The sequence below is a fragment of the Cryptomeria japonica genome, chromosome 10 (genome assembly GCF_030272615.1).
Source record: "Cryptomeria japonica chromosome 10, Sugi_1.0, whole genome shotgun sequence".
NCBI classification, from domain to species: Eukaryota; Viridiplantae; Streptophyta; class Pinopsida; order Cupressales; family Cupressaceae; genus Cryptomeria; species Cryptomeria japonica.
This window is the reverse complement of record NC_081414.1, coordinates 251366249-251393443: the sequence shown is the minus strand read 5'-3', so window position 1 is coordinate 251393443 and position 27195 is coordinate 251366249. Positions and strand designations below refer to the sequence as shown.

General features: G+C 33.7%; 2 protein-coding genes and 1 non-coding gene across 3 annotated transcripts; 2 read left to right on the top strand and 1 right to left on the bottom strand.

Moving 5' to 3' along the window:
* The first annotated feature begins 2053 nt into the window (after positions 1-2053).
* Positions 2054-11664, top strand: LOC131059851 (probable galactinol--sucrose galactosyltransferase 2). Its single transcript, XM_057992900.2, has 14 exons — positions 2054-2629; positions 3566-3825; positions 4080-4170; positions 4275-4323; positions 4563-4654; positions 4818-4925; positions 5372-5500; positions 5607-6017; positions 7552-7693; positions 7788-7855; positions 8075-8209; positions 8333-8550; positions 10686-10774; positions 11081-11664. Exons 1-14 carry the CDS (start codon positions 2448-2450, stop codon positions 11375-11377), a joined length of 2271 nt encoding a protein of 756 aa, XP_057848883.2. The 5' UTR covers positions 2054-2447; the 3' UTR covers positions 11378-11664.
* Positions 11665-21757: 10093 nt separating this feature from the next.
* Positions 21758-23615, bottom strand: LOC131858885 (photosystem I assembly protein Ycf3-like). The gene is made up of 3 exons (XM_059212359.1): positions 23492-23615; positions 22563-22783; positions 21758-21877 (listed from the first exon to the last, which is right to left on the bottom strand). The coding sequence occupies exons 1-3, from the start codon at positions 23613-23615 to the stop codon at positions 21758-21760; spliced, it is 465 nt and encodes a 154-aa protein (XP_059068342.1).
* Positions 23616-24324: 709 nt separating this feature from the next.
* Positions 24325-24411, top strand: TRNAS-GGA (transfer RNA serine (anticodon GGA)). The gene has a single exon. It is a non-coding gene; the product is annotated as a tRNA-Ser (tRNA).
* Positions 24412-27195: the final 2784 nt, after the last annotated feature.

Here is a 27195-nt window from a genome sequence, read left to right as displayed (position 1 = left end):
ACAAATCTTCACATGCCTATAGGCGAATTATGGTCGTCTATTAAGGCAACCTCAAAGAGTGTAGGCGAAAAAATTAAATTTACCATGTGTCCATCGTATATTGTATTGGCGAAATCCTTGCATAGAAACATTTAATTACATAAAACATATGGCGATTAGGCCGTGAATTTGACGGAAATTGATAATGTTTTGGCGACATGACCACCCCCAGTCGATACAAAATATTCGCCATTTCTCAGGTCGTCGACATGAAAAATTCGCCATTGGCGAATATTCGCCACTAAAGTAATCTCTGGCGCCACATAACTAGCCCCCAATGGTCCTGGGTTACCCTTTGAAGCCCCATCTTCTCTAATATATGTTTTTAGTAAAATGTATAAAGAATAAATGAATAGTGAGACTCATGTTAAGCCTCTTAGTGTATTAAATTGCTATCTTATTATAGAAAAAAAGATGATAACTATAGAAAGGTAGTAAATTAGAGATTATAACTTTTAATTCTCTAAGTAGTTTTGATGACAATATATCATCATGAGTGTTTAGGGTTTAAAGGGAGTTAAATGGAATTATGGATGATCATTTTAGAAAGGCAAATGTTATATTTTTGCATGTTAGAGTGAATAGAAATGATGTAGACTTATTCATGTTATAGTTATTATTAAAGTTGTTATAGCATAAGAATGTATACACATTTATATGTACATACGAGTATATATATGTATACACATACATACATGTGATAGACCTTCAAGTAATTAAATATTTGTATAATCTTGATCATTGTTGAAATCTCCTTATTCTGTTATAAATTTGCTTGCTTATTTAGACATGAATGTTGACGTAATTGCATTGGAAAAGAACAACACATAAGTACTCATGGTTATTATGCGCAAAGAATCATGTAGATTCAGTTGCATTGAGAAATATTATTTAGTTGTGTTATCATTTCAAGATCCATAATAGGAGAATAATGCATTAGATTCATAATGGTGGGCATATGCATGTAAGAAATTGAATAGACTTATTAAGCATTTGCATGATTTCTTGCATTATAGACAGTAGTTATTTCTCCTTGTGTGTGTTTAAGTTATGAATTCTAGGAAAGGGTGTCAAACATGGGTAAACAAAGAAGGATGATCCTCTTTTCTTATTATGTTTCTCTATTATATCTTGAAATAAGAGTATTGCATCATCATATATTTAGATATGTATGTAGATGTGTCAAGTTGCACCAAGGTTTCCTCCTTGCCATTGTTCCATGTAGTTAGGCTCTTCATGTAGGGTCGGTGGTTCTTTGTGTAATGAAGAACTTCGGGGAAGCAATGCTTCATGGTTGGGCAGAAAAGTGCTAGGGCCATGATGTTCCCATCCTCGACTTGTAGTTGACCATGCGAGTTAATGGCAACCAAGGATAATTGTTATGAACTTGTATTATTGTAAATTTCACATTTCATTGATTTATTATTGATGTATCCATGACATGAAATCTATTATTGTACAAAAGTATATATTTGTACTATTACTTAGAATAAACACTTGAACCTTGAAATTGTATTTATGACATTATGTAATTATTAGAATTAATATTTTAATTTACGACTTAATGATGTATTAAATGAATAATTAAATTAATTTGTGAGATATTCAAGAATAGGAAGCTTACATCCCAATCTATATGATGTAAGATACATCATAAATAAATATTAGTTTTACTTTATGTAGACAACACACCTCATAAATAATCAAATTTATTCATTCATAGAAACCAATCTCTGATTTTATTTTAGTAAAAAATAGATAAACGGGTCAAATAAAAATTTAAAATTTTAAAAACATATAGGTAGAACCGATAATTTATTAAAACTCGTGCGTGTTACAGTCAGGATATATGCAGTGTTGTGTTCGAATCCTTCGCCACGTGATTTTAATTATTTAAAAATTACCAGTACTCAAATCATTTCGGATCTCTTAAACTTCAATTAATTACAAATGTATGAGTTTTCAAATTCTTCCATACCTGCCAACCTTAATTGAATAAAAACCTATGAAATTTTTTCCACACGAAATGTATACCCGCGGTTAGGAATCAGAGAAATCACCAAATTTTAAATTAGTTTATGCTTGCATAGCTGTGTTCTTCAGGGCTTCCTGAATCTGCTCAGGAAAGCCGGAAAGTCGACGAAAATGAATCTTGGAATTGCAAAGTGCAAGCTATATTCCACCCAGAACTTTCCGGCTGTACTATGGATAAGGGCAACACGTCAGCTCTTCATTCAACGTTTTTTCTGCGAATCAGACAGCTTGTGGTTGTCTGAAAAACATGGACCCAGAATTCATCTACCGTCCATCAGCTATATATACATCCTCTTTTCTCCTCAAATCACAACAAAATAGTTGAGAGCCATTTTTTTTGGTTGTTGGAAATTTTGATCTCTACTTGCGAGATTATGACGATTGGGTCGGCCTTTGCAATCAGCGAAGGGAATCTGGTCATACAAGGGAAAGTGGTGCTCACGGAAGTTCCCCACAATGTCTTTCTGTCAAATGATGAGCCGTCGAATTCTGTATTCCTCGGAGCAAAATCTTCTCACCCTAGCAGTCGCCATGTCTTCAAGCTTGGACAACTCCAGTAATTTCCAACCCTTCTATTTTTCCTTCAAAATTTTATGTTGGCCACATTTTATTTTCCTGAATAATTTGTCTGTAATATTAAGCACAATAGATTCTGTAACCATCTTAACAAAGAACTAGGCTTATCAACCTCTTTGATAACATATGATCCATCAATTCGGGATCTCCTCTACTTGATAATGTATTATCCATCTTTTAGGGATCTCCACTAATTGATAATGCATTATCTATCTTTTAGGGATCTCAACTATAACTGTGTTTGGACTGATTCACCTATAGAGGCTAGTAGCTCAGTGGTAGAACTACCTCCACCCAGCCTATGAAGGGCTATAGCTTTCAATCCCATATCAGATCCATGAACAATTAACATGTGCATAACAAGCACCATCCTCTCTAAGGCCTTGCATATTAGATAATGAACTAATCTGGCTTAATTGTTATTTGAATTCCATTATAAGCAAACCAGGTTAGCCTAGGTATGATTGAAACTCAACTATTAAGCTGGCTTATCCCGAATGGGGTAGAAAACTAAGTTAGCTTAGTTTGATTGAAATTTTAATGTTAAACTGGCTTATCCTGAAATAGGTAGCAAACTAAGGTAGCCTAGTGATGAGAGAAAATTCATCAATAACACTGTTAAGCTGTGTTATCCTGAAGTAAAACTAAGCCAGCCATTACAATATAAACTCCACTATTAAGCTGGCTTATCCTGAATTTAGGGGCAAAGTTAGCTAACCTACTTATGATCTGAACATTATTAATTTGGATTGATCCTGAAATCATACTGTATCTATGAGAGATGGGTTCTGATGAACCACTATTTTTGAAAGAAAGGCCGTGAAAGTTGATTTAACAAGTAACTGATTCATGATGCAATAAAAAACAATGTTCTGTTCCAGGTAATTGACCTCTATGATTTTTTAATGGTTTGCAGGGGATATAGGCTGATGTGCTTGTTCCGCTTCAAGTTATGGTGGATGCTACCTCATGCGGGAAACTGTGGCAAGGACGTACCTGTGGAATCGCAGATGTTGTTGTTAGAGGCCAGACAAAAGTGTGCTGTGGACCTGAACAATGGGGACTATACCTCCGACGATGTATTCTATATCCTGTTTTTGCCTGTCTTGGAGGGTTCATTCAGAAGCAGTCTGCAGGGTAACGAAGCAAATGAATTAGAATTATGTGTAGAAAGCGGTGAGTTGTCAATCTGAAGAATTGATTCCAACTACCCACAAGTTTAAAACTATACATTAATGGAAATGGATTTCTATCATGTGACTACTGTGTAAGAGTCAAAAAAATGAGAGGAGTTTATAGTAAATTCCAAATATAGAAGCCAATCTTTAGAATGCTATGAACACATGTTTTTTAACTTGTTTTATGATGCTAGCGTATTATTATTTGTGATTCCAATCAATTCCTTTAACTTGTGTATTCTCTCTCTTTAGGAGACCCTGCGGTGCAAACCACACAGGCATTGCAGGCTGTATTTGTCAATGCAGGGGAGAATCCATTTGAGCTCATAACTGAGTCTTTCAAGTAAGCTCACGAGATCAAATATTTTGATTGCGTGTAGGATTTGCTTGGCAACTCTTCTCTCAGAACTATACTCAACTTATAATCAAACTTTTGTTGAATGACAGGGCTCTGCAGAAGCAAAAGGGCACATTTGTTCAACGCGAAAGGAAGAAGGTAAGCATATTTTACTGATCTATTGGAGTTTTATTTGATGGAAGAGAATGATTTAAGGTATTGTTAAATAAAAGTGGCCATGGAAACCATATTTCTAATTTCCATAAACCTGTGGAAAGGAATTACAGTAGTAAGAGAGGAAGCTTTAATAACCCGAACACAACATGTCTTTGATAAATTTGGGTCTAATTGAGGATTCCATCTTGTTAGATTGATTGCATATTGGCTCCCTTCAACAGATGCCTGGAATCCTTGATTGGTTTGGGTGGTGTACATGGGATGCATTCTACACCGATGTCAATCCAGAGGGAATAAGTCAAGGTTTGCAAAGGTGATTCTTAATGACGAACTGTTATGGCTCTAAATTTAACGTGCATATTCGTTTTCTCTCCTCATAGCTCTGAAGTTCTTACCATTTTTGGTCTTTTAGTCTTAGTTTAGAAGCATAGATTGAAACAAAAATTCATTTGCTCACCATTGGTTATTATGATCAGCTTGGCAGAAGGAGGTACTCCAGCAAGGTTCCTTTTAATTGACGATGGTTGGCAAGAAACAATCAATGAATTCAAAACAGAAGGAGAACCATTTATTGAAGGCACCCAGTAAGTTTCCTAAGCTGTTCTCAAGGAAAATCTTTAATGTCTAACTATAAGTAGAGTTGGCTGGCACATACAGTGTCCAGTATTATAGTAAAAGAGAATGACCATTTTTAAGCATAAAAATAACAGCCAAACATAGTAGAAATATTTCCATCAAAACTTTGAAAACTAGACAAATTTTTTGAAAGAAATTATTTGTTATTCTAACTGATTATTTAAACCAGTGAACAAATATTCAATTAAAAATTAGCAGTCAGATTAGAGCACTCTCTATTCTAGCCTTGGTTTAAAAGAGCAGGGAATTGTGCATACTATCCCTCAGTCAGCCTTGTAACGTGTGTATTCTCAGTATTCCTCTATGTTTGCTTTATTCGGCAGAGCCTGTGCTTTAGATACCAAGGGTTAAAACAAAGCTTTTGAATGACTAACTACCTTTTTGGGATTCCCAGGTTTGCAACAAGGCTAGCTGATATCAAGGAAAATAAAAAGTTCCGGAAACATGGTCAAGAAGGTTCCGAAGAATTGGTTGATGGTTTGCATGATATTGTTAAGCATCTCAGAGAAACCTACGACCTCAAGTAAATGATGATAATCTGAATTCCTTCATATTCAAAGAGTCTGGTGTAAAACAGGATTTTCAATTAATTACTTAAATGTTGCAACATGTTTTTTTAATTTTTACAGGTATGTGTATGTATGGCATGCGCTAGCAGGATACTGGGGTGGTCTTCTACCATATGCTCCAAATCTAAAGAAATATGAAGCAACCTTAAATTATCCAGTACAATCACCAGGAAATTTAAGCAACGTGCGTGATATAGCCATGGACAATATGGAAAAATATGGAATTGGAATCATTAACCCCAACAAGATTGGGGAATTTTACAATGACTTGCATAGATATCTTGCTTCAGCAGGAATAGATGGTGTCAAGGTAGATGTGCAAAATCTAATTGAAACCCTTGGTGCCGGATTTGGAGGCCGAGTATCTCTAACTCAAAAATACCAACATGCTCTGGAAGATTCTATAGCCAGGAACTTCTCTGAGAATGCCTGCATATCTTGTATGAGTCACAACACTGATTCAATTTACAGGTATGTCTTCTTCTTCTTACATCATAGACAACTACAGTGTCCTTCTATTTATGGCTTTTGATTTTGCTGTTGAACAGTCTGGATGGGAAACTTATATGGAATGGATTTCTTTAGGGTCCTTTGGTTCATGTGTCTCTTTGGGTCATTTCTTTCCTACATCTGTTTGTGATGAAGAAATCACTGCTCTTAGCCAAAAAGAACTTTTCAGTGAAGGGAAACAGCCTAAAGTTTGCAGAGGAAGTGCTTCTTACCTGACTTAAAAATCCAGAAAATTTAAAAATTAGCAATGTGGGAAACTTATATGGAATGAATTTCTTTAGGGTTCTTGGATTCATGTGTCTCTTTCGGTTATTTGTTTCCTACATTTATTTATGATGAAGAAATCATTGCTTCTACCTAAAAAAACTTTCAGTGAAGGGAAACAGCCTAAAGTTTGTGAAGGAACTGCTTCCTACCCGACTTTAAAAACCCAGAAAATTATAAAATTGCAATGTGGTAGCTATTTTCTCAACACCTTCCTAAGTTTTGTATTTTTAGAAACTGAAACCGCTGCTTCAGAGACACGGTAATTGACAAATTTTGCTGTTCAGCTTTCTTTATTTTGTTAAATCATGAATTTCTAATCCAAGAGTGTAAACTCAAAATCAGAAGCTAAACTTGATCTGAATCTTTAACTGCTGGAGAATGTATTTAATCCCTAATTTTTTGTAAGAGCATAAGTAAACTATTGATTTTTGGGGCAGATTTTCATTGGGGAAAATGCACTCACATTATTTTTGCTTCTTTAAAAATTTTCATAGTTGCTTCTTTAAAAAGAGTATATATTATTGATGACTATTCTGAAGAAAAATTAGTAGTGGTAAACTGGATTTCTGATCTTCCTGCCTAAAGCTACACTTAATGCTAAAGAATCTGCAGAAACTTTTCTAATCTTTGCTAGACTCTCCAGCAGAAGATTCTAGACCGGCACTAAAAAACAACATGGTTGTTCTATCATAAACTTGACACAATGCTAGACAATAGTTAAAATATAATCATAGTTTTGGATTGTTTTTATTATCAGAGATAGTTTTACATAGTTTTGTTCTACTCAATTCTTCCCAGCATATTTTCATTTGTATGAAATTCTCCATGAAGTATAGCTAAGTTGAAATCCCCAATGTTGAAACTATTCCAAGAAGCAAAATATATAATAATATAAACCAAATATAGATACTGCCTTTCTTTATACGAGTAAAACTCAGCTGGCAATTTGCATTTAAATAGCAGAACGAAATAATCTATGAAAGAGGAACATTACTTTTTAAGGTATCGTAGTCATGAAACTCAATCCGTGGAATGATTCACTTGGACTGTTTTTTGGCACATTGTATCATCATTTCATAATTTTTCTTGTCACTGCATTTTTTATTCCGATAATCCAACTTCAGTAGAGATATAAAATTATAAATAGTTTAAGGATTAAGAGTTTTTACCTCACGTAATTAGAAAACTTTGACTTCCAAGTTCTAACTCTGACGAAGTGCTTAAGCAGTTCCAAGCAGACTGCTATTGTAAGAGCATCAGAGGATTTCATGCCAGGGAATCCAACGTCGCAAACTCTCCATATTATTTCTGTGGCCTTCAACAGCCTACTTTTGGGAGAGGTGATGCTGCCTGATTGGGATATGTTTCATGTAAGTGTGGAATTTATATCGCATTGCCCCGTTGTTTAACAGAAAGCAATCTTAAATATTTCCTGACCTAATTCTTCTGTCTTCTGAATTGTAGAGTAAACATATTGCAGCAGAATGTCATGCTGCAGCACGGGCTGTGGGAGGCTGTGGAATATATGTCAGGTATGAAGTTTTACCATCTGACTGCTCAGTGTTTTAGAGTAAGAGCTTGTGAGATTCAGGGCTTTAATCCGCTTTAATTATGACCTTAGAGTTTAGAGCTCATTAGGCCTGTTGATATCTATGTGTACCCATGAACATGTGCTTGCTACTTATTACAATATTGGTTCTCATGGCTTGATTAGAAGGTCTTGTAACCAAAAAGTATCTTGAATCTCACAGTGATAGGCCTGGTGATCATGACTTCAAGGTCCTGAAAAAGCTTGTCCTCCCTGATGGATCAGTACTTCGAGCAAGATTTCCTGGAAGGCCCACCCGCGATTGTCTCTTTGTTGATCCCACAGGGGACAAGAAAAGGTGATTTCGATATCACTTACACTGTACAAGCCATGACTTTGTCTGTAGTTCATGTATTGTTCTGCTTTTTTTCTTTGATCGTCTCTCACTTGTTTGAGTTATGTTTGTGAGTTGGTTTTACAGCCTGCTCAAGATATGGAACATGAATGCATGCACAGGAGTTGTAGGAGTGTTCAATTGCCAAGGAGCTGGATGGTCAGATGAGCATAAATGCATTGAGGCCTATGACAGTCCTCCTGAATGTGTTACAGGTTGTGTCCGTCCAATAGATGTGGAATCTTTACTAGATGTTGCAGAGGGAGAATGGAATGGGGATTGTGCAATGTATGCCCATAATACAGGTCAGTCATTACAAAACATTGCATTTTCTTTTGCTCTGATATCTAACTACCTACTCACAAAAGTCTGAAAAAAAAGGAATGAGGGATGAGTTTAATTAAAGGTTTATAACGCACTACATAACCTAACAGTCATGCCAATCTGGAAGTAGTCTTGGGGTGCAAGTCCCTGGGTTGATGTGAGGATCCATGGCATCCTACTGTACTCTGGTGCAAAATTTCAATGCAGTATCATACGCATCTTTAGGTCAAGAGGTGTTTGGTGGCATCAGTGGAGTGTCATTTCTTGACCAGGTAAAAAGATAACTAAAAAATTTAAAATTATAAAATAATTCTTATAAATAAACTAAAGATAATTCCTAAATAGTTCTAAAATAAAATAGAACGACTTTTTTTTTTTTTAAACAAAAGGGGTAAAAATATATTAATCATAGAAGTAAAATACAAAAGAGAAATGACCAACAGCCCAACAAAGAACAACCAATTATACAGCCTTATCCTCCACAACTAATTGCTGGAACATATGAGATAAATCCAGAGGCAAATCTCCTCTATTCCCAACATTCCAACCCTGCAATCCTTGGGACACCCATTTGGTCAGGCAATCTGCAACTCTATTCGACTTTCGGGGAATGTGAGAATAGGTAATAAAAATACAGCGACTCTGAAAAAAAAACTCCTAACTAAATAAAAATAACTATAACAGCTTAAAAAAAACTAAAACACAGCTGACATATTTTAAAAACAACAAAACTTATAAGTAAATCTTAATTAAATTAGTGTAGATATCTTAAATACATTTATGTACAAATGTCTCCTTCATATCTTAAGTACATAGTCACATCATTAGTATCAAAGATCTATGAAAATAAAATATTCATAGTAAGGTCATTATTATATTAAATACTTTGATATGTAAATGACTGTTAAATTCAAGGTAAAAGGTAAGTTTTTCCCATTTCTCCCTACCCTTTGCCGTCTCTGTAAAAATCAGAGTAATAAAATAAAACAACTCTTAAGCATAGAAACAGGACTCAGACTAGGCGAGGCCGACTCGGCAAAGTGAAAAACTCAAGAAATTTAGAGATTTTTAAAGATTTAAAACTTGTTTCATGCACCCTTTATTAAATACACTTTAAAGACACAATAACATCATCAAATAGAAGCTAATTTGATTACATACACAAGTATACATCAATCATATAAGCATAAACACAAATTGTAGCTGAAGGAATATAAATATTGTCAAATGTATACAATATTACAAAACTCATGGAATAAAAAATCCATGTCATCATATGATCAAATGAGATGCAAACTCTTCCTTCCCAACTCTTGATGCACCAAATGACAGTATATGTTGTTATATGGAGCCTAATCAGACTTGGAGGTTAAAATTTCCCTACTTTTATCAGCGTAGTTTCCCCCCTAATTTTACAACGGGGGTTTGGGGGCAGCGCCCCTTGCAGGGTCGAGGGGCAACGCCCCGCGAGACAAAAAGACTTTATTATTTTATAAAGGCGTCGGGTGTTATTTTTCTATTGTTTCTCCTCACAACTCACCTTTCTCCTCCTATTTTGCCAAATGAATGAAATGAAGTTCACTTTTAGGCTCAAAGCATAATATAAACAAAAAAAAAATCAATTCGAAACATATTAGAAGTGTTTTTTTTTTTTTAACTTAAAGTTACATGCCACTGGCCGAGTTTGGGAGTCGGGACTTGCCAAACTCGGCCAAAATCGCCGACTCCGAGTTTGGGTGATTTTGGGCCCCCAACTCGGCCGAGTCCAAGTCCGAGCCCCCTGCCTGACTTGACTCGGAAATCGCCCAAACTTGGCGATTTCTGGCGATTCTCGTTTCTCTGCTCTTAAGTAAATAAAATAATAGTGTTTTCAGCTTTTTAATTTATATATTTAAGATATCTATATTAGTTTACTGCACATTAAGGTAGAAAGTAGGCACTGAACATTTTTCTGCATGAAACAATCTCTTTTTAATTCCTAATTTATGGCTGAAAAAAAGGCACTTTTGGAAACATAAACAAAGCAAACAGCTTATATCTCAGAGCTCACTATTCATTTTCAATATTTTAGGGAAAAAAAACAGTGGCTGATTTTGTTTTTGCTCTCTTTTTACAGGAAACCTTACAAAGCTCTCAAAAACAGGATCTTTGACAGTGTCGCTTAAGATTCTAGATTATGAAGTTTACACAGTCAGTCCCATAATGGTTAGTTTTACTTACTTTTTAGCTTTTCCTTTATTCCTGCAGTGCCTTTAATTCAATAGGGTATGGAGCTATAATGGATAAGAAAAAAGTTGTATTAGATTGGATTTTTCAAGTTAGAAAAATAAAGGCTGTTTAATGGATTTTTACAGTGACATTTTAAATCACATTCTAATCGATTATACTTTGGGATTCCAAAGGTGGATGTAACCTGCTGTTCCAAAATTTTCTCCAAAGACTTGAAAAATCCACTTCAATGAACTGTGAAAATCCTAATGCTACTGTATTTATTTGTGTAACTTGTTGCAGGATTATAAGAGTAATGTTTGTTTTGCACCTTTGGGACTCATTGATATGTATAATGCTGGAGGTGCTGTTGAGAGTATAGAGTATACTGATGAAGACAATAAGTTTTCACTTAAGATGACAGTGCGAGGCTGTGGAAGATTTGGAGCATATACAAGCAAGAACCCAACAAGCTGCCTTGTGAATATGAAACAAGTAGAACATTCTTATGAAAGTAGCAACTGTTTACTAACTCTCATTATTCCAACTTATGTTGCCTCAAAAAAAATCACAAGTCAAGAAATTGAAGTTCAATTCTGAATTGAACAGTGATTGATACTGATTGATAGATAGGGGCAGTAGCTAATCTGGCTCCAAAAACATCACGTTTTCTGCATAATAACATGAAGGTTGGTCAGCCGTTTTGGAGCCAGATTAACCACGTCCATAGATAGAAGATTGAGAAGATTGATGGCCTTCAGATGTGCCTTAAGATTCATTCATGTGGGGAAATACCTTCACCCACTAGTTAATAGTTTGTATGTGATAACTTGAACGTTTATTCAAAAATTGAAAATGAATATATGTCCCATGGATTTAGTTTTGTATGTTTCATAATCTTCTCACAGGATGGTTTAACTTTCTTGAAAGATCCAAATTTTTTTATATAAAAACTTATCTGAATTTCAACAATCAATAAACAAACAATTACATGGACCCACAATACTAGGACAGTAAACTATCAGCAATAAACTTAAACCAACAACATAGAGTTAGCTAACACAACAAAGACTATAAACACTAAGCTAATTAGGAGGCTGGAAGCTAGAGAGCTCCAAAGAGCTCTAAACTCAGAGATCAACCTTGCTTGCTGAATCGTCGAAGTAGGATGGCTTCTTGATCATTCTTCCTGTTTTACGGTCAATCCAAGATCAAAAAATATTTTAGACTTCCTTATTGCTTTCATGCAAAATAAACACTAGAACTCAAATCCTCATTTTTTCCAAGAGAATGCAAAACCGTTTGAATAGAACAAAAAATGTTCTTTCACCCTAGCCTATCAAACAAATCTTCGTAATCAATGAACTCCCCTTCTCATATCAGAGACCCATTCTCTTGGGGTTATTTACAAAATGGGAAGAGATATCACTCTCAAAATATTTTATTCATTTAAAGTTATTTTATTATATTATAAATTATTTTATTTATATACATACAGATTCATAAATTGTTATTTTTATTTAAGAACTATTTTTAGAGAAATATATGTGAAGAATACCAATCTATATCTTTGATTGAAAACTAACTTTTATTCTTAGTTCATTTTATGTGTTGTTTGTAATACTATTGTTATATTAAAATTTACGTAGAATTGTTAATTTGCACAATATTTTCTCATAAATTCAAAAAAAAAAATTTAATTTTTTCTTTTATTTAATATATAAATTTTATTTTAAACACAAAAACTATCTATACATTTTTTGAAATTAAAAATAAACCAGCTCAATCACACTCTCAATATGCAATGCTTTTTAACTGATAGAAAAATACATGACCCTTTATAAATTCTGTACCTTTTGTAAATTCTTAAAGAAGAAGTAATTTTTTTTTTCAAATGTATTATTTTTCACCATATATGATCCTAAAAACTCAAATTTATATGCTAAATCATTCTATAATTTAAAGTGATGTCATTTTGAAGGAAAGCAAGCATGATTAAATAGAAGTCCATGTAAATGAAAAACCTGCACTAAACAAATGATTTGGATAGAATATAAGCATCCATTATCAATGATTAAAATTCAACTCTATCATTCAAAGTAGGTGATTTGGTCAAAAAGTGAAAGGTCAAAGAAAAAAATTTCTCAATTAGTATAAAATAAATTTGATGAAAAATTATAGCAAATACAATTAGCATGTGTAAAGTCAATGCAAAACCTCAATCCACCAAGTGTTCCTTTGTTGTGACATTGATTAGAAACCCGATTGCAATGCCAATCAAGGAAAACATGACAAATGCAAAAGAATAAGTGGTTGTTGAGAAGAGTAGCTTGCTTGGAATTAATTGTAACAATGCTACACCCATTGCAATTCCTAGGGCTTTCCATGCTTTGCTAATAATTTTCAGATGTGTCTCCATCAAATCATTTGAAGTAAAGAATTCAAATCTGACCAATTTAACGTTATTAAATTTAAATCTGGAATTAATTAACAACAAATTTTATACATTACTATTCTTTGTTCAACACATATATGATTCTACTATGGTTGCAAAAATCTTCATTGTAATTTAATGCCATACCCATCAAAAATAACAAACTAAGCACAAAAAAAATATCAACATGTAACTCCCAATTATAAATTTAATCTCTTTCATGTTGTAGATATAGGAAAAGTTGAACAAGATTTGCAAGGTACAAATTAATGAGTGTTGCAACACTTACAAGTCTTGTTAAGGATTGTTAAGGTCGCATACATCACTGAACAATTCTTTATCATCAAGTGGGTTCACTCCATAGGCTCATCCATCATGCTGCTAGTAGAGGCAAGCTCATAACAATGCAAAAATTGTGAATAGAATATATATCACAACCAAAAAAAGTTCATATTTTTTGTTTTTTGTTTTATTTTGCAGAAACCATAAACAAACAGAGTCAAAAAAATATTTATAGATGGGTAAAAATTGTCTTACCCCCACATGAAAAGGACTTGAAGCCTTGGCTTTCCTAAATAGCAACTCCATTCCCTTGTCCTTTACCATTCTCCTTAATCTCCATAAGGGAGAAGAGGATAGTGCTTTTGTTGCTCACATATACTACAAATAATTATTATAATAGTATAATAATATAAGATCATATTAAAGTAGAGGAAAAAATATTAAATATATTAATAATGAAAACTAATATAATAGTAATAATTAATTTAATATTAATATTAATTACTTAATTATATTATTATTATAGTTAATATTAAATTTGATTAATTTAATTAGAACTAATTTATTAATAATAAGAATATATTTATAATGACCTATTAATGGGTCATCTAGGGTTCATCCTCCTCATTGTGCAAAGAGTAGTGAAATTTGGATGAATTCGTAAGCTGGATGGATCAAGATCAATTTTGACGGGTTGTCTAGGGGTAACCCAAGATCATCTGGGGTTGGTTGCATTGCAAGAAATGACAATGGTGATGTATTGGCAATGGAAGCACAAAAATTGAAAGATGGTACCAATAATGAAGTGGAGGCTCAATCGGTGCTCATTGTAGTCTCTCTGGCAGGCAGATTGTCGATGTCAAGACTTCAAAATCTTGGCTATATAGAGAGAGGGTAACTAGGAGGTAGATTTTCTTTCCAATGGGAGGTGTGATCTTAATAAGAAAGAGGTAAAATGGTGGGAAGGCTTACGTAAAGGAAAAATGATTGAGAAGATGGTGGAAGGTGATGTCATGAGGTGAGTTGGCAGGGCAATAGATGAGGTGGCGAGTAGATTTGAATCCCCAATAAGCTCTGCAGGTTTAAATGCTTGATAGTCACATCCAATAGTAGTGATAATGATCGATCAAGGACTACGTTGCCAAAACTCAAATTTATTTGGCGTGGTGCGAACCACAAGCAAATTTGAAGGATTGATACGTGTGAGCATTTATGGCAAGGTAAGGAGGTGGCACACATCACGCAACATCCATTTTGAACGGATTTTTATGAGATTGGCGAGGCTTTTTAAATGATTGCAAGGTAATGCAAAGAATTTCATTTTTGGAACTGAAACAAGAAGGGTGCATAAAAATGTTGCTTTGAGAGTAGAGATTGCAGAGTCTTGGTCTGCTCTTGGTTGTAGGGGGGAAACAACAGAATGTTGGTGGTGCGGCGGTGGAAATGGAGGCAAATTTTTCGCTTGTCACAACAAAACAGTAACTGGCTTTCATAGGGCGATATCGAAAGATATAATGCGTAATGTATTCAAGATTGAGGACCAAAAATTCTTCTAGATGGTGGACGTGTTGTTGGGGAGGGAATTCATTGAATCTAAATTCAAGAATACAAACAATGCTGATTTGGTTTCTATGTTCTTTGCATGGGGGATTGCATTAGGAATGAAGGAGGATGTCAAGTGAATTATGAGGGAGAGTGTCAAGGAGGAATGAAAGTTTAAAATGGAGACATTCATGACCATGGCAAGACTAGGGGAAGGATTCGTGTCCACAAATGGAAAATGGATTCACCCTATCGAGTTCATGCCACCTTTGAGACCATTTCTGATTTGGGGGGTGGACATAGACTAGGAAGCTCGAAGGGAGGAGGCGTAGGTGGGGTGGGAATACATTAAGGAATAATTGAGAAGCAGAGAGCATATGGTGGACATGGTGGGGCCAGATGAGCTAAAGAAGACAAAGAAAAAGAGCGCCTTCAAGAAGGAGGACTACTGGTTGAGCCATAAGAAGCTAGTGAACTAAAATTGCATAGAGTTTTTTTTTGTTTATCTTTGCATAATACTTAGTTTAGATTGATAGAAAGTTTATATTCTGTATAAGGAATTGGTAGTAGATCATGGTGAGTAGGAATAGTTAGATGAATAGAGTCGGTTATGGTGGTTGAAATTTTATTTTATTTTGTCTCTGAGGTTTTGAAGATTCAAAAGCTATGAACTATTTGTAGTTAATTTTGATGATATTGATATATATACTATTTACCAATAAAAAGAAGACTATGATAACAATATAATAAATATATTTGTATAAAAAACTATTATATAACAATAAAATTACATTATTAGTATTATTATAATATTAAAACAATAATATAATATAAAAATTATGTTAGGAATGATATCCTTATTTATTCGATGACAATTTATCATTTAATATTTAATTCTATATGTCTCTCAATGTAATTATTTTTGATGAATAAGTGTGTCTATATCTATTAATCAAGTATAATTACACATATTCAAAAAAAGATAGGAGGACACAAGGTCACTTCGTCAAAGTCACTCGAGTAGAGCCCCAAAAAGCATAAAAAAAGTCATATGGGTTGAGCCCGAAAAAAAAATAACAATCACACAAGTAGAGCCCGGAAATCAAAATAACAGTTACATAGGAAAAACACAAAAAGTAGATAAAACAATATAACATGCCACTTAAGCGACAAGAACAACTTTAGATGGTGATGGAGGGGATCCTTGTCATCCACTTTTCCCCATACATCAGCAAGGTCTTGGGTGATGTTAGGTATGTGTTAACGAGTGTACTCGTTTAACCACATACAATGACTCAGATCTGTTGTCTTCCCAATCATAGATGATATACTGCTATCGTCTCCCCCGAGCACTCTGCCTATGTATCGACCTACTTGTCTTGGTATACAAACTGCTCTTCATATTATACAATATGTGCTTTATGTTCTTCGATACTTAAGGGAAGAGGATAGATCCTTATTTATATTCAAACATAGACACCCTTTCACCAAGGGTCGGCCTCTTTTGAAGCAAGGCGACTTTACATCAAGGTGATGGACTCTCCTAAAGTCGGCCACTTAACAAAATACCAACTATATAAAGTCAGCTATATAAATGAGTAAAGCTGATTAGGCTACTTACTCATTTGATCTCTCCAAGTCGTCCCAGAAGGAGACCAAACACAACTATAACATCAACACTCCCTCTTAGCTAGGGAGGACTCCTTCCTGATATCTATGTCAAGGAATGACATTCACCATGGCTACTCTTAGAGGGTGGAATAGAGTTCCTCACGAAGGCACTCAACGTGATGACATCCATCGTGGCTACTCCCATGTATGAAAATGAATACGTACACAAGTTCCCATCACGAATTCACTCAATGTGATGTCGTCATCTCATCATGACGTTCACCATGGCTACTCCCAGAGGGTGAATAAACACAAGTGCTAAGTCATGGAGTCTCTCAAACATGACATCCACCATGGCTACTCCCAGAGGGTAGAACAAGGGCTTTCACCTCAAACTTCTCTCTCACAGAGAAGAATGCATTAGCAAGGGCTTTCACCTCAAACTTCCCTCTCACAGAGAAGAATGCATTAACAAGGGCTTGAACCTCAAACTTTTCCCTCACAGAGAAGAATGCATTAACAAGGGCTTGCACCTCAAACTTCTCTCTCAGAGAGAAGAATGCATTATAGTACATCTCATGAAATTACTGATGTCGAGACTCCCTCTCAGCAAGGGCTTCATTCTCCACAACTCCAAGCTTGTCTAAAAAATGCACAAACTTCACTTTGGAAAGAGGCTTGGTGAGAATATTGTTCGTTTGATCATCAGTGCTAATGTATCTCAACTGAAGGGTCAGTGCAAGAAGATAAGTCCACTTTTTGGCCAAAAAGTGGAAGTGTTTTCCTTGTTTTTCAGATTTTGTCTCATTTGAGCTTAAATTTTGAAACACTTAGAGATTGAATCTTGGAAAAAGTCAGTAATATAAAAGATAGCCCTCTGAGTTTACTTTTTAAATATGTAATTTATTTTAATACCCACATAATAAAAAATAACTTTTTGAATGGAGTTCTAAAAACTATGTTTTAAAAATCCCTGTTTCAGGACCATACCATGCATGTGTACGACCCACACTTTTTGACACAATTAAAATTATTTTCTCAAACCATTTTGGGAAATGGTTTGTAACACACTGAAGATTGATGAGCATATTTTCTGTATTTTGTTTTCAAATATATTTTTTTTAATTAATTTTTTAATGGCCGTAATTATCTTTTTAAAAATTTGACGTGTACGACCCACATAATTTGACGTAAACTTAGCATTTTTTGAATTTTTTTTTTTAAATAGAAAATAATTTTGTGTAGATTGATGACATATAATTTTTTTTTCGAAATTCATTAAAATAAAAAAGTTATTAAATTAAGAAAATTAGTTAATATTTCAAATTTATGGACCTGATTTAGTATAAATTAAATGAAAAATAGTTAAAATAATCAATTTTTAAATTAATTTACATATTTAGAATCTAGACAGTATAATTTGAAATGGGTTTCAATTTTGTATAAAAATTCTCTAATTAGAGGCACGTAAACTATTTCAGAAGTTCATATTTGTGCTTTCATTCATGGAGCTTTGAATTTGCAAGTTCATGTCTTAGGTGTGGCCATCCCAGGCCTATCTCGGGCCTAATCCCAAGGCAAGTGGCAGGTTGTGGATTCAAATTTTACATAACGTTGTTGCTAGCCCCGTACTCTAGCAGGCGTACATTAATTGAGGCGGGTGGGAGGATATAGTGGGGGTAGTTGCAAAAACGGGGGCCCGTTCCATTTTTTTGCCCGTTGGATTTAATAACGGGTCCTCGTTTCTAAATAACCGTTACTGTAAAAAAAAAGATAGATTGCATCGATTTACCACACTATCATTGAAATCCATACTGACAAAGATTTTTTACATCATTTGGCAGTACTTTTTAATATTTTTTACACGATTTTTTGAAGAACTCAGTAAAAAGATATTATTTTTTGAAGACGAGTTTGTAAAAATGGGTTCTAAGCAACGTCAAAAGAAAAAAAAGAGGACAATGACAGTGGACGAAATTCAAGCACAAAGAGAGGAGGCAAAACGCCAAAGAGATCGAAGATCACAACAACAACAATTGAATAACACTTCTGAAGCATCTAGTTCAGTGCCCGTTGTAGATGAGACCATTGAAGACATCATGATGGATGCAAGAAATGTAGAACCACACACGGGTATGACTGTTGATGCAAATGTTGATGTAGATGCGAATCCTGGTATGTTTTTAAATCCCGATGACTATGATGCCAATCAAATTGCTGATTTAAATGAAGCTGGATATAAATTTCATACACCAATACAAAAAGAAAAAAAAATTGAAAATATTACACCACCCTCTCTGAAAGAAAATGAATGTAATTTGTTTACTATTGATAGCAATGTGCTAGATAATCTTAATGGGTTAGTTTCTTGGAGACAAATCAGAACACATGCGAACAGATTATATAAACAATTTTTCTATAATAAAAAGTTAGGATTCCAATGTCAATTAATGCTACAATTAATAAAAATGTTAAAAATGCGTAAAGTCATGAAAAAAATAGGTATTTATGCAAAACCAAAAAGAAAAGATGAATCATATAAGCAAGTTGTATCTACTGTTGCCAGTGCCATCGATTCTATAGGAAAAACAAGTCGATCTAAAGATAAGAATGCAACACGTAGAGTTATAACGACTGCTATAGTTGACAAAATGATTGTTAGTAAAAGAATGTTAAGTGATATAAGTGGCTATTTGAACTTACATCGTAGAACCTTGTCAAGAGCAGCCAAAAGAAGAGACACAATTGAAATTGATCCACTAAACCATTGTTGGAGTTTTAGTGGTAGACTTCAAAGGTCGGACATGAAATTAAATGATGAAACTAAACAATTAATTGCAAAATTTTGGTATGATAACACTAGAGTTTCATCAAATGCTAGAGATGTTTTAAAGTTAAGGGTGGGATCAAAAATTCGTGATCCTCATCCAAAACATCTTCTTGACATGACTCAAACTGAATTCTTTAAAAAATTTAGTGATGAATTTGTGTTAATGAATTTACGAATTAGTCAAAGATCATTTGAAAAATGCAAACCCTGGTATGTTAAACTCAATAAACAAAGAATATCTTGTTGTTGTAAAAGTCATGTTTAGTTTTGTTACTATTATGATGTTTTTCGATATATACGTTGTATGTTGCATGGTAATGATCTTGTGCAAGATTGTGGTGTTTATGTTCCACCTGAAACTATAAAAGATTTTATTGGAAGTTTATTTTGTAAACCACCTAATGAACAATTATTTCTTTCTAGTTCATGCATTTATGGCCTTTGCAATTTATGTGGGAACTATTCTTCGATAGGTGAATGTTTGCATGAACATGTTTCATCTAAGTTTGGACAAAAAATGGTTGATGTTAGGAGATTTAAAAATATAGAATACCCTCTAAAGGATGGAAGGATGGGGAAACGTTTAGAATTGATTACAGAACATAATAGTGTGAATGCATTTATTAGTGAGTTTAAAACTCATATTGTTCCAAAATATGTGAAACATTTCCAACATGCTCGATGGCTTGATGGACAGTTTCACATATGCAAGAACACATTTCCAGTTAGAACAATAGTATCAGTTGTGGATTTTGCAGAAAATTATACTCTAAAACCACAAGAGGAAACTCAATCACAATACTACAACTCAGTGCAAGTGGCCATATTTGTGCACATTATATATAGACATGACCATGACAGTAAAAAAGATAACAAATTTTTTTTGAGGGAGTTTCTCATGTGGGAGTTGGAACTAATTCCTGTTTACCTACTTTTATCCATGTGGGGGGGAAAAAGACGTCTATATTCGGCCACAAAATTTCTTTTGTATACTGCCAGTGGTTCCATTTTTATCTTAATGGGAGCTTTAAGTATGGGTCTCTACGGATCTCATGGACCAACCTTCGATTTTGAATTATTAGCTAAAAAAGATTATCCCATCACACTTGAAATACTATTATATTTAGGGTTTTTGATCGCTTATGCAATAAAATTGCCAATCTTCCCTTTACATACCTGGTTACCAGATACTCATGGGGAAGCACATTATAGTACATGTATGCTTTTGGCCGGAGTTCTATTGAAAATGGGGGGATATGGGTTGATTCGGATCAATATGGAATTGCTACCTCATGCTCATTCTTTGTTTTCACCATGGTTGATAATAATAGGAGCAGTGCAAATTATCTATGCAGCTCTAACTTCTATGGGTCAACGCAATTTGAAAAGAAGGATAGCCTATTCATCAATATCTCATATGGGTTTTGAAATTATAGGAATTGGTTCCATGACATATACAGGTCTCAATGGAGCCATTTTGCAAATGATTTCTCATGGATTTTGCAAATGCCCCTCTATTAATAAAATAACACATTCTAGTCAATACCTAATAACCCAAATTCCAACTGTGATGCAGTTGATATTGACTAATCCGAGGTATTTTGATTTGTTGAGAACAATTGATGTATCACAAAATAAACATCAGAACAAGGAAAAATAGTTTTACACCAATTTGGTTAATGAAAATGATCCAATAGAAATAGTTAGAACGTAACTATTGAAACACTAAAATTGTTTCCGTATCAAGTGAATACAAAAAACTTTTTGTAAGATTTTCGTTATCGAAAACTTACGGCAGCTTGCCAAGCAAAGGCTAATAAAAAAAAGAACAGAGGGATAATTGGCATTACATTAACAACTGGATCGAAAATTGCATAAGCTTAATGGACCGTTGCGAGATATAAAACGTCTTTCCCGTCGAGTGGTAAAAAAAGATATCAATATTAATACAATCATTATCTTCATATCCAGATTTATTTATCCATATCTCTGGACCCATATGTTACAGATCACTTTTATAATTCAAAAGAACTTTGAATTGATAAATTATTAATGAATCTTTAATAAATTATATCTCTGGACGGGATTTGCCCATAGAGAAAAGATTTTTTTCATTAACGATCCATAGAAAGTATTCTTTGTTTTATTTTAAACATATTTTTTTATAATGACAATGCAATAAGAGAAGCTAATTCGCTCGAATAGTATGAAAAATGGATTTATCCTGTCTGGATAAATTTCATATTCTTGACAATTTCGCAGTATAGTAATCAAGACATTTTCATTCTCCAAAACATCCTGTAGCTTGTTTCCAATACTCAGTAGCTTGATCAAACCAAGCTTCCGCAATTTCAGGATCTCCCTGTTGAATGGCCTGTTCTCCTCGGTCGGGATAGATCAACTTCTAAAAGTTTTCTTCCCTTAGAACCGTACTTGAGAGTTTCCTACCTCATACGGCTCAATCAACTATTCTTTAGTCCTTTACCCAAACTTCCAAAATAGAAGAAATACGTTCAGGTTAACCGAAAGAACAGAATGGGTCAATGACATGAGTTTCAAACTTCACTTTCGATAAATGATCAGGTTTTCTCCTTTCTCCCACCCTAAAAAAGATGAAGTATTAGAAATAAAGAGATCTACTTCAGATTAGATCAGATAAAAATCTTTTTAAGAGGTAACTATCTATGTTCTGTATAGAAATTTTGAAGAATACTTTCCTACCAGGAAAGTACTTCACGTCTTTAGGATCCGATGCTACACCGCTGCTCAATAGCCTAGTAAATCAACCCTATTACATAAATTGAATCCTTTTTTTTGCCCATGAGCAGATTTGATCGTATTAGCCCGAACTTTCAATAATTGATCTTTATGGTGCTTTTTCCATCAATTGAATTGATTTTATTTTATCCATGGACTATCCAGGCTATATTTACCGATTCATATTTGGGCTCCTATGAGGGATATTCTTTTGACTACAGCTGATAAAAAACCGTTGTTTTGGACGGTGCATATGTAGAAAGCCTCTTTTTTTTTTTTTCTTTTCCGTAATTCTAAACGAATTCATTCTATAGTACATATAGCCACACGTAATGACAGATCAAGGCCGTATTATTAAGAGCTTGTGGTAAAGACGGGTTTCGTTCTAATGCCTGGAAATAATATTCCAAAGCCTTAGTATGTTCCCCATTACTCGTGTGGATAAGACCTATATTATATAATATATAACTTCGGTCATAGGGGTCAATTTTCGGTCGCATGGCTTCATAATAATTTTGTAAAGCTTCCGCATATTCCCCTTCGGATTGAGCTGACATTCGTTACGGTCGTTCATTCAATTGAAATGATCTCCGCTTCAAAACCGTACATGAGAATTTCACCTCATACGGCTCCTCCTTTTTTTACAGAATAAGGGAAGTAATCCATTAAATGGACAAAAAAATAGTTTCTTATATTATGAATTAACAGGAACTAGCGTATTTCCGATGAATCTCTAGCTATCCTTCTTGCAAAGATTTTTTTCTAAATACCAAGTATTTTAGCTTAGCACTATAAACATAACCTCTACCAATTTCTTTGTCCTTAACGCACTGTATTTTACGGGGATTATTCACTTCAACAGTCTCCGATGGTTCTAGCGGTATCCGAAATACAAACGAGATGGATGTTTGTTGCCTCAACCATTCTAACTAGCCCTTCCTTAAAAAGCTTTTGTGTATTATAACGAAGCATTTGTGTTGTCGATTTTAATGCGTAGTGCTTTTTCCCCTATGCATACCTATCATATAGATTTGACCATTAACATCTATGTAATAGATATAACCTTTCGCTTAATACTAGAATCTCAGAAGATCAAAGCATCTAAGGCTGCATAAATCGGGGATACACGACAGAAAGAATTGTTCTATTTCTAAAACTCACCTTCACTAAGCGTAAGTTTTCTTTAACTTAACTTAATAAATATTCCGCCATTCTATGAAACGAGAAAAAGCAGAAAGAAAAAAATATCAAATCACACCATCTCTGTAATAGGTAAATGCCTTTTTCTCCCCTGAAGCCATTGGGATTATCTGCAATAATATATCTGCTACAATTGTGAAAGTCTTGTCGATAAAATTGTCATTTCTCTGAGATCTAGGCATAGTCAATTATAAATTTGATAATTTTTTTTTTATTCCCCATACGGAAATGATTCCATGAAAAAAATTATATTCCAATGCACAATAGTATAATAAATGGATTTCCTTACGATCGCAAATATGTAAACATTATCAATTTTTTCTAAATAAAGAAAAAATGGGAATATTTGAAAGAGTTCATTCAATTTATTGATGAACAATAAATTGAATTTTAGACAATGTTTATATCTATATATGCAAATTTAAGAAATATCGCACTCGTTTGCTCATGATCCCAAGGATCAAACGAGCAAGTAAACGGTAAATTGGTGAAGAGTCAATTTTCTGCTTTTTGATAAAATCAGGATCGTGTGTGTTCATACTTATTCTAAAACATAGAATATATTGAGTATAGTCATTATGATATAATTTGTACCATTCATTCTTACCAAAAAATGATTCATAATATATTTATATATATAGGATCATTCTGGATCAATAGATCTGGCTTAATTTCACAATTGGATCGGCAATAAAACCCCGAATAAGATAAAATAATCAGATTAGATTGAGAAAAATAAAATATCTTTAAATAAGAAGAAAAGAAGGAGTGTGGTAAAATACTCTTTTGTCTTTATGCCAGATTTCATAAATACTTTACTTATGCAAAAGTAAGTTATAACATAATAAAACTTGTTCTTTTCATTTTGTCGACAAATGAAGAGATCGTATAGGAAAGATGGCTGAGCGGTTCAAGGCGTAGCATTGGAACTGCTATGTAGGCTTCTGTTTACCGAGGGTTCGAATCCCTCTCTTTCCGTATATTCGCCTTAGTCTTTTTTGCATCGTTTTCTCATGAATCTAAACCCAATAAGATGCTTTCATCCTCCCGCAATATCCTTCTATTTCGGGATAGAGAAAATAAAAAGAGTAAAGGTATGGCAAAGGAAAAAAATAAATATTAAAAATAGAATTCGTCAATCAATGTATTATTGACAATGACATTATCATGTAACATATAGAGGGACAGATGTGCAGAGATCCTTTCTTTTCATTCCCAATTTAAACTCGATGGGAATAGTATTCTACGACCAATAATTCATTAATCTTCAAACCGATACGGTTATTATCTATTATTTTTTTAACTAATCCACTATATTGTGACTTTTTTTTAATACGATTTAAATGGGGTGGCACCCTCATCTTATCCTTCTGAAAAATATCTATATTGTTATTAATTCTATCTCTCAACCTTTGTTTATCCTTTATAGATATAAAATCTTGGGGTTTGCAACGATAACTTGGTATATCTACTATACGATCATTGACCAGGATATGCCTATGGTTGACTAATTGTCTGGCTTCAGGAATGGTAAGCGCCATACCCAATCGAAAAAGGATATTATCCAAGCGCATTTCAAGTAATTGCAATAGAACCTGACCTGTTGATCCGTTGGCTCTTCTAGCAATACGAACATATTGAAGTAATTCATTTCTATGTTAGTGATAATTGATTACACTCTTTAGAGTTTGTTCAACATTGCTTCGAGGTATTTTATGATAATCTTAAGGAAAGAGAAATTGACATGAAACAACATATGATATGATCAGATAACTGCACTGGACAATTCAAAAATGCAAGAATGTTTTATTGGCTATGCAAAGTTCACAAGATAACCAATGTCCAACATTTATGGAGTTTTTTTGAAGCGGGACATGGTAAGGAGGAACATGATGGAGCCGGTGCCTGTATAAAAAGAGCTCTTGCTAGAGAACAATTGAAATTCGAGGATGCAGTGAAATTCAGAGATGCTCGTGCAGTTGTAGATTGGTGCAATTCAAAGTTGTTAAAAGGATCAACTGAAAACTCTGCAATTCGACGTTTCTTCTAGTTGATAGAGGAAGATAGTATTCCTATTCGACATGATTGTAATACCATCATTGGATCGGCTAAATGGCATTCGTTTAAGAGTTCTAATTCAAACACATGGACTATATTCACAAGGCAACTTGCTTGCTTTTGTCAGTTTTGTGTTTCTGGAGATTGGGAATTTTGTGAGAATAAAGAATGGGTTGAAGAATGGCAACAAAGATCATTGACACCCATAGATGCAAATGATCCACATGAAAGAACTGATGAAGATATGGATCAAATGTTTGCATCAAATGACTATGATCGCATTTCAGATCTTATACAACAAGGTAAAATTATTTTTGAATTTTGTTTTGATTTATTAAATAGTACATATTTATGAAATCTTACAGTGTATATTTTTATTTTTATTTCTCATTAAATATTAAAATAAAATTGTTTTGTGCACAGGACATGTCTATGCTGTTGTTGCACCAGAGGACAATGAAGAGGGGACAGAGTATTGGTTGTCTCGATGTGTAGAGCCAAAAGATAAGCTAACCACTCCTCAAGTAGATGATGATGGTTATGACTATCCAATAGGATCTATGGTTGTTGTTGGCACTTGGCTACGCAAATATCTAACAAGAAAGAATGGATTGCCCGCATTTGAAGATTATGAATTAGAGAAGAAGATTATACATTACTCGCATTTGGTAGTGGCAACTAATATAAAATTGGATAGATATTGTGGCAGGCTTGCTAATAAACAATTATGGACTCTCTCTATGGAAGAGCACAAGACAATTATAGATGCTTTGCAAAAGAGCGAGGATGCAGATGGTATAACGGAATGAATATCAAGTAAGTTATAGTTTAAACCCTTAATCCACCTCCCTTTTAAAAGTCATGATGCATATTATATATAGCATTTTATATCATGCATCATAATTATAAAATCTAATCTAGTAAAATTTTATTTCAGGTCTACCACAAGTAGAAGGCATCAATTGAAACAAAGTTATTTGTGCATACTTTATGTTTCATTTTGAATAATTACAAGTAAGTTAAATTTTGGTACCCTTAAGGCAAATCCCTTTGTATTTTAAATTCAATGCATCCTGATTATAAAAATTAATCATATGTATTTATTTTTTCCTGGTCTCTCAGAGTAGACTTGGCCTCAATGACCACTATTGTTTCTGCATACTTTATGTTGTATTTTGAGAGATATAAATACTTATTATTATAATTTAAATAGATTGTTTATTTTATTTTAGATCTGTCTTCTTGATTACATTTTGTGTACAATATACATAAATGAGAGACTATTGGTCAAATTTATGAATGAGATGATTATGTTTTAATCAAGTTCTATTCATTATATTCGTTTTGATACTTTTTAATTTAGAATATGTTATAATTATAAGATATGTTTCGATACTTAGTTCATGATGTATGCACCTTTAGTTTATCTAATCACAAGAACTATTTAAATGAAATTCCAAAAATAAAATTACAAGTCCACATAATGCCTATAAAGTTGTTTAAGCACAACTTCCATAAATAAAATTTCAAGTCCACATAATATATAAAGTATGCACAAAATTTCAAGTCCACATAATTTCAAGTCAATATATATGATCTAATGTGCACATAATTTCAAGTCCACATAATATCTAATGGGCACAATACACATAAAGTATGCACATAATATATATGATCTAATCCTATTATGCAACTATCCATATA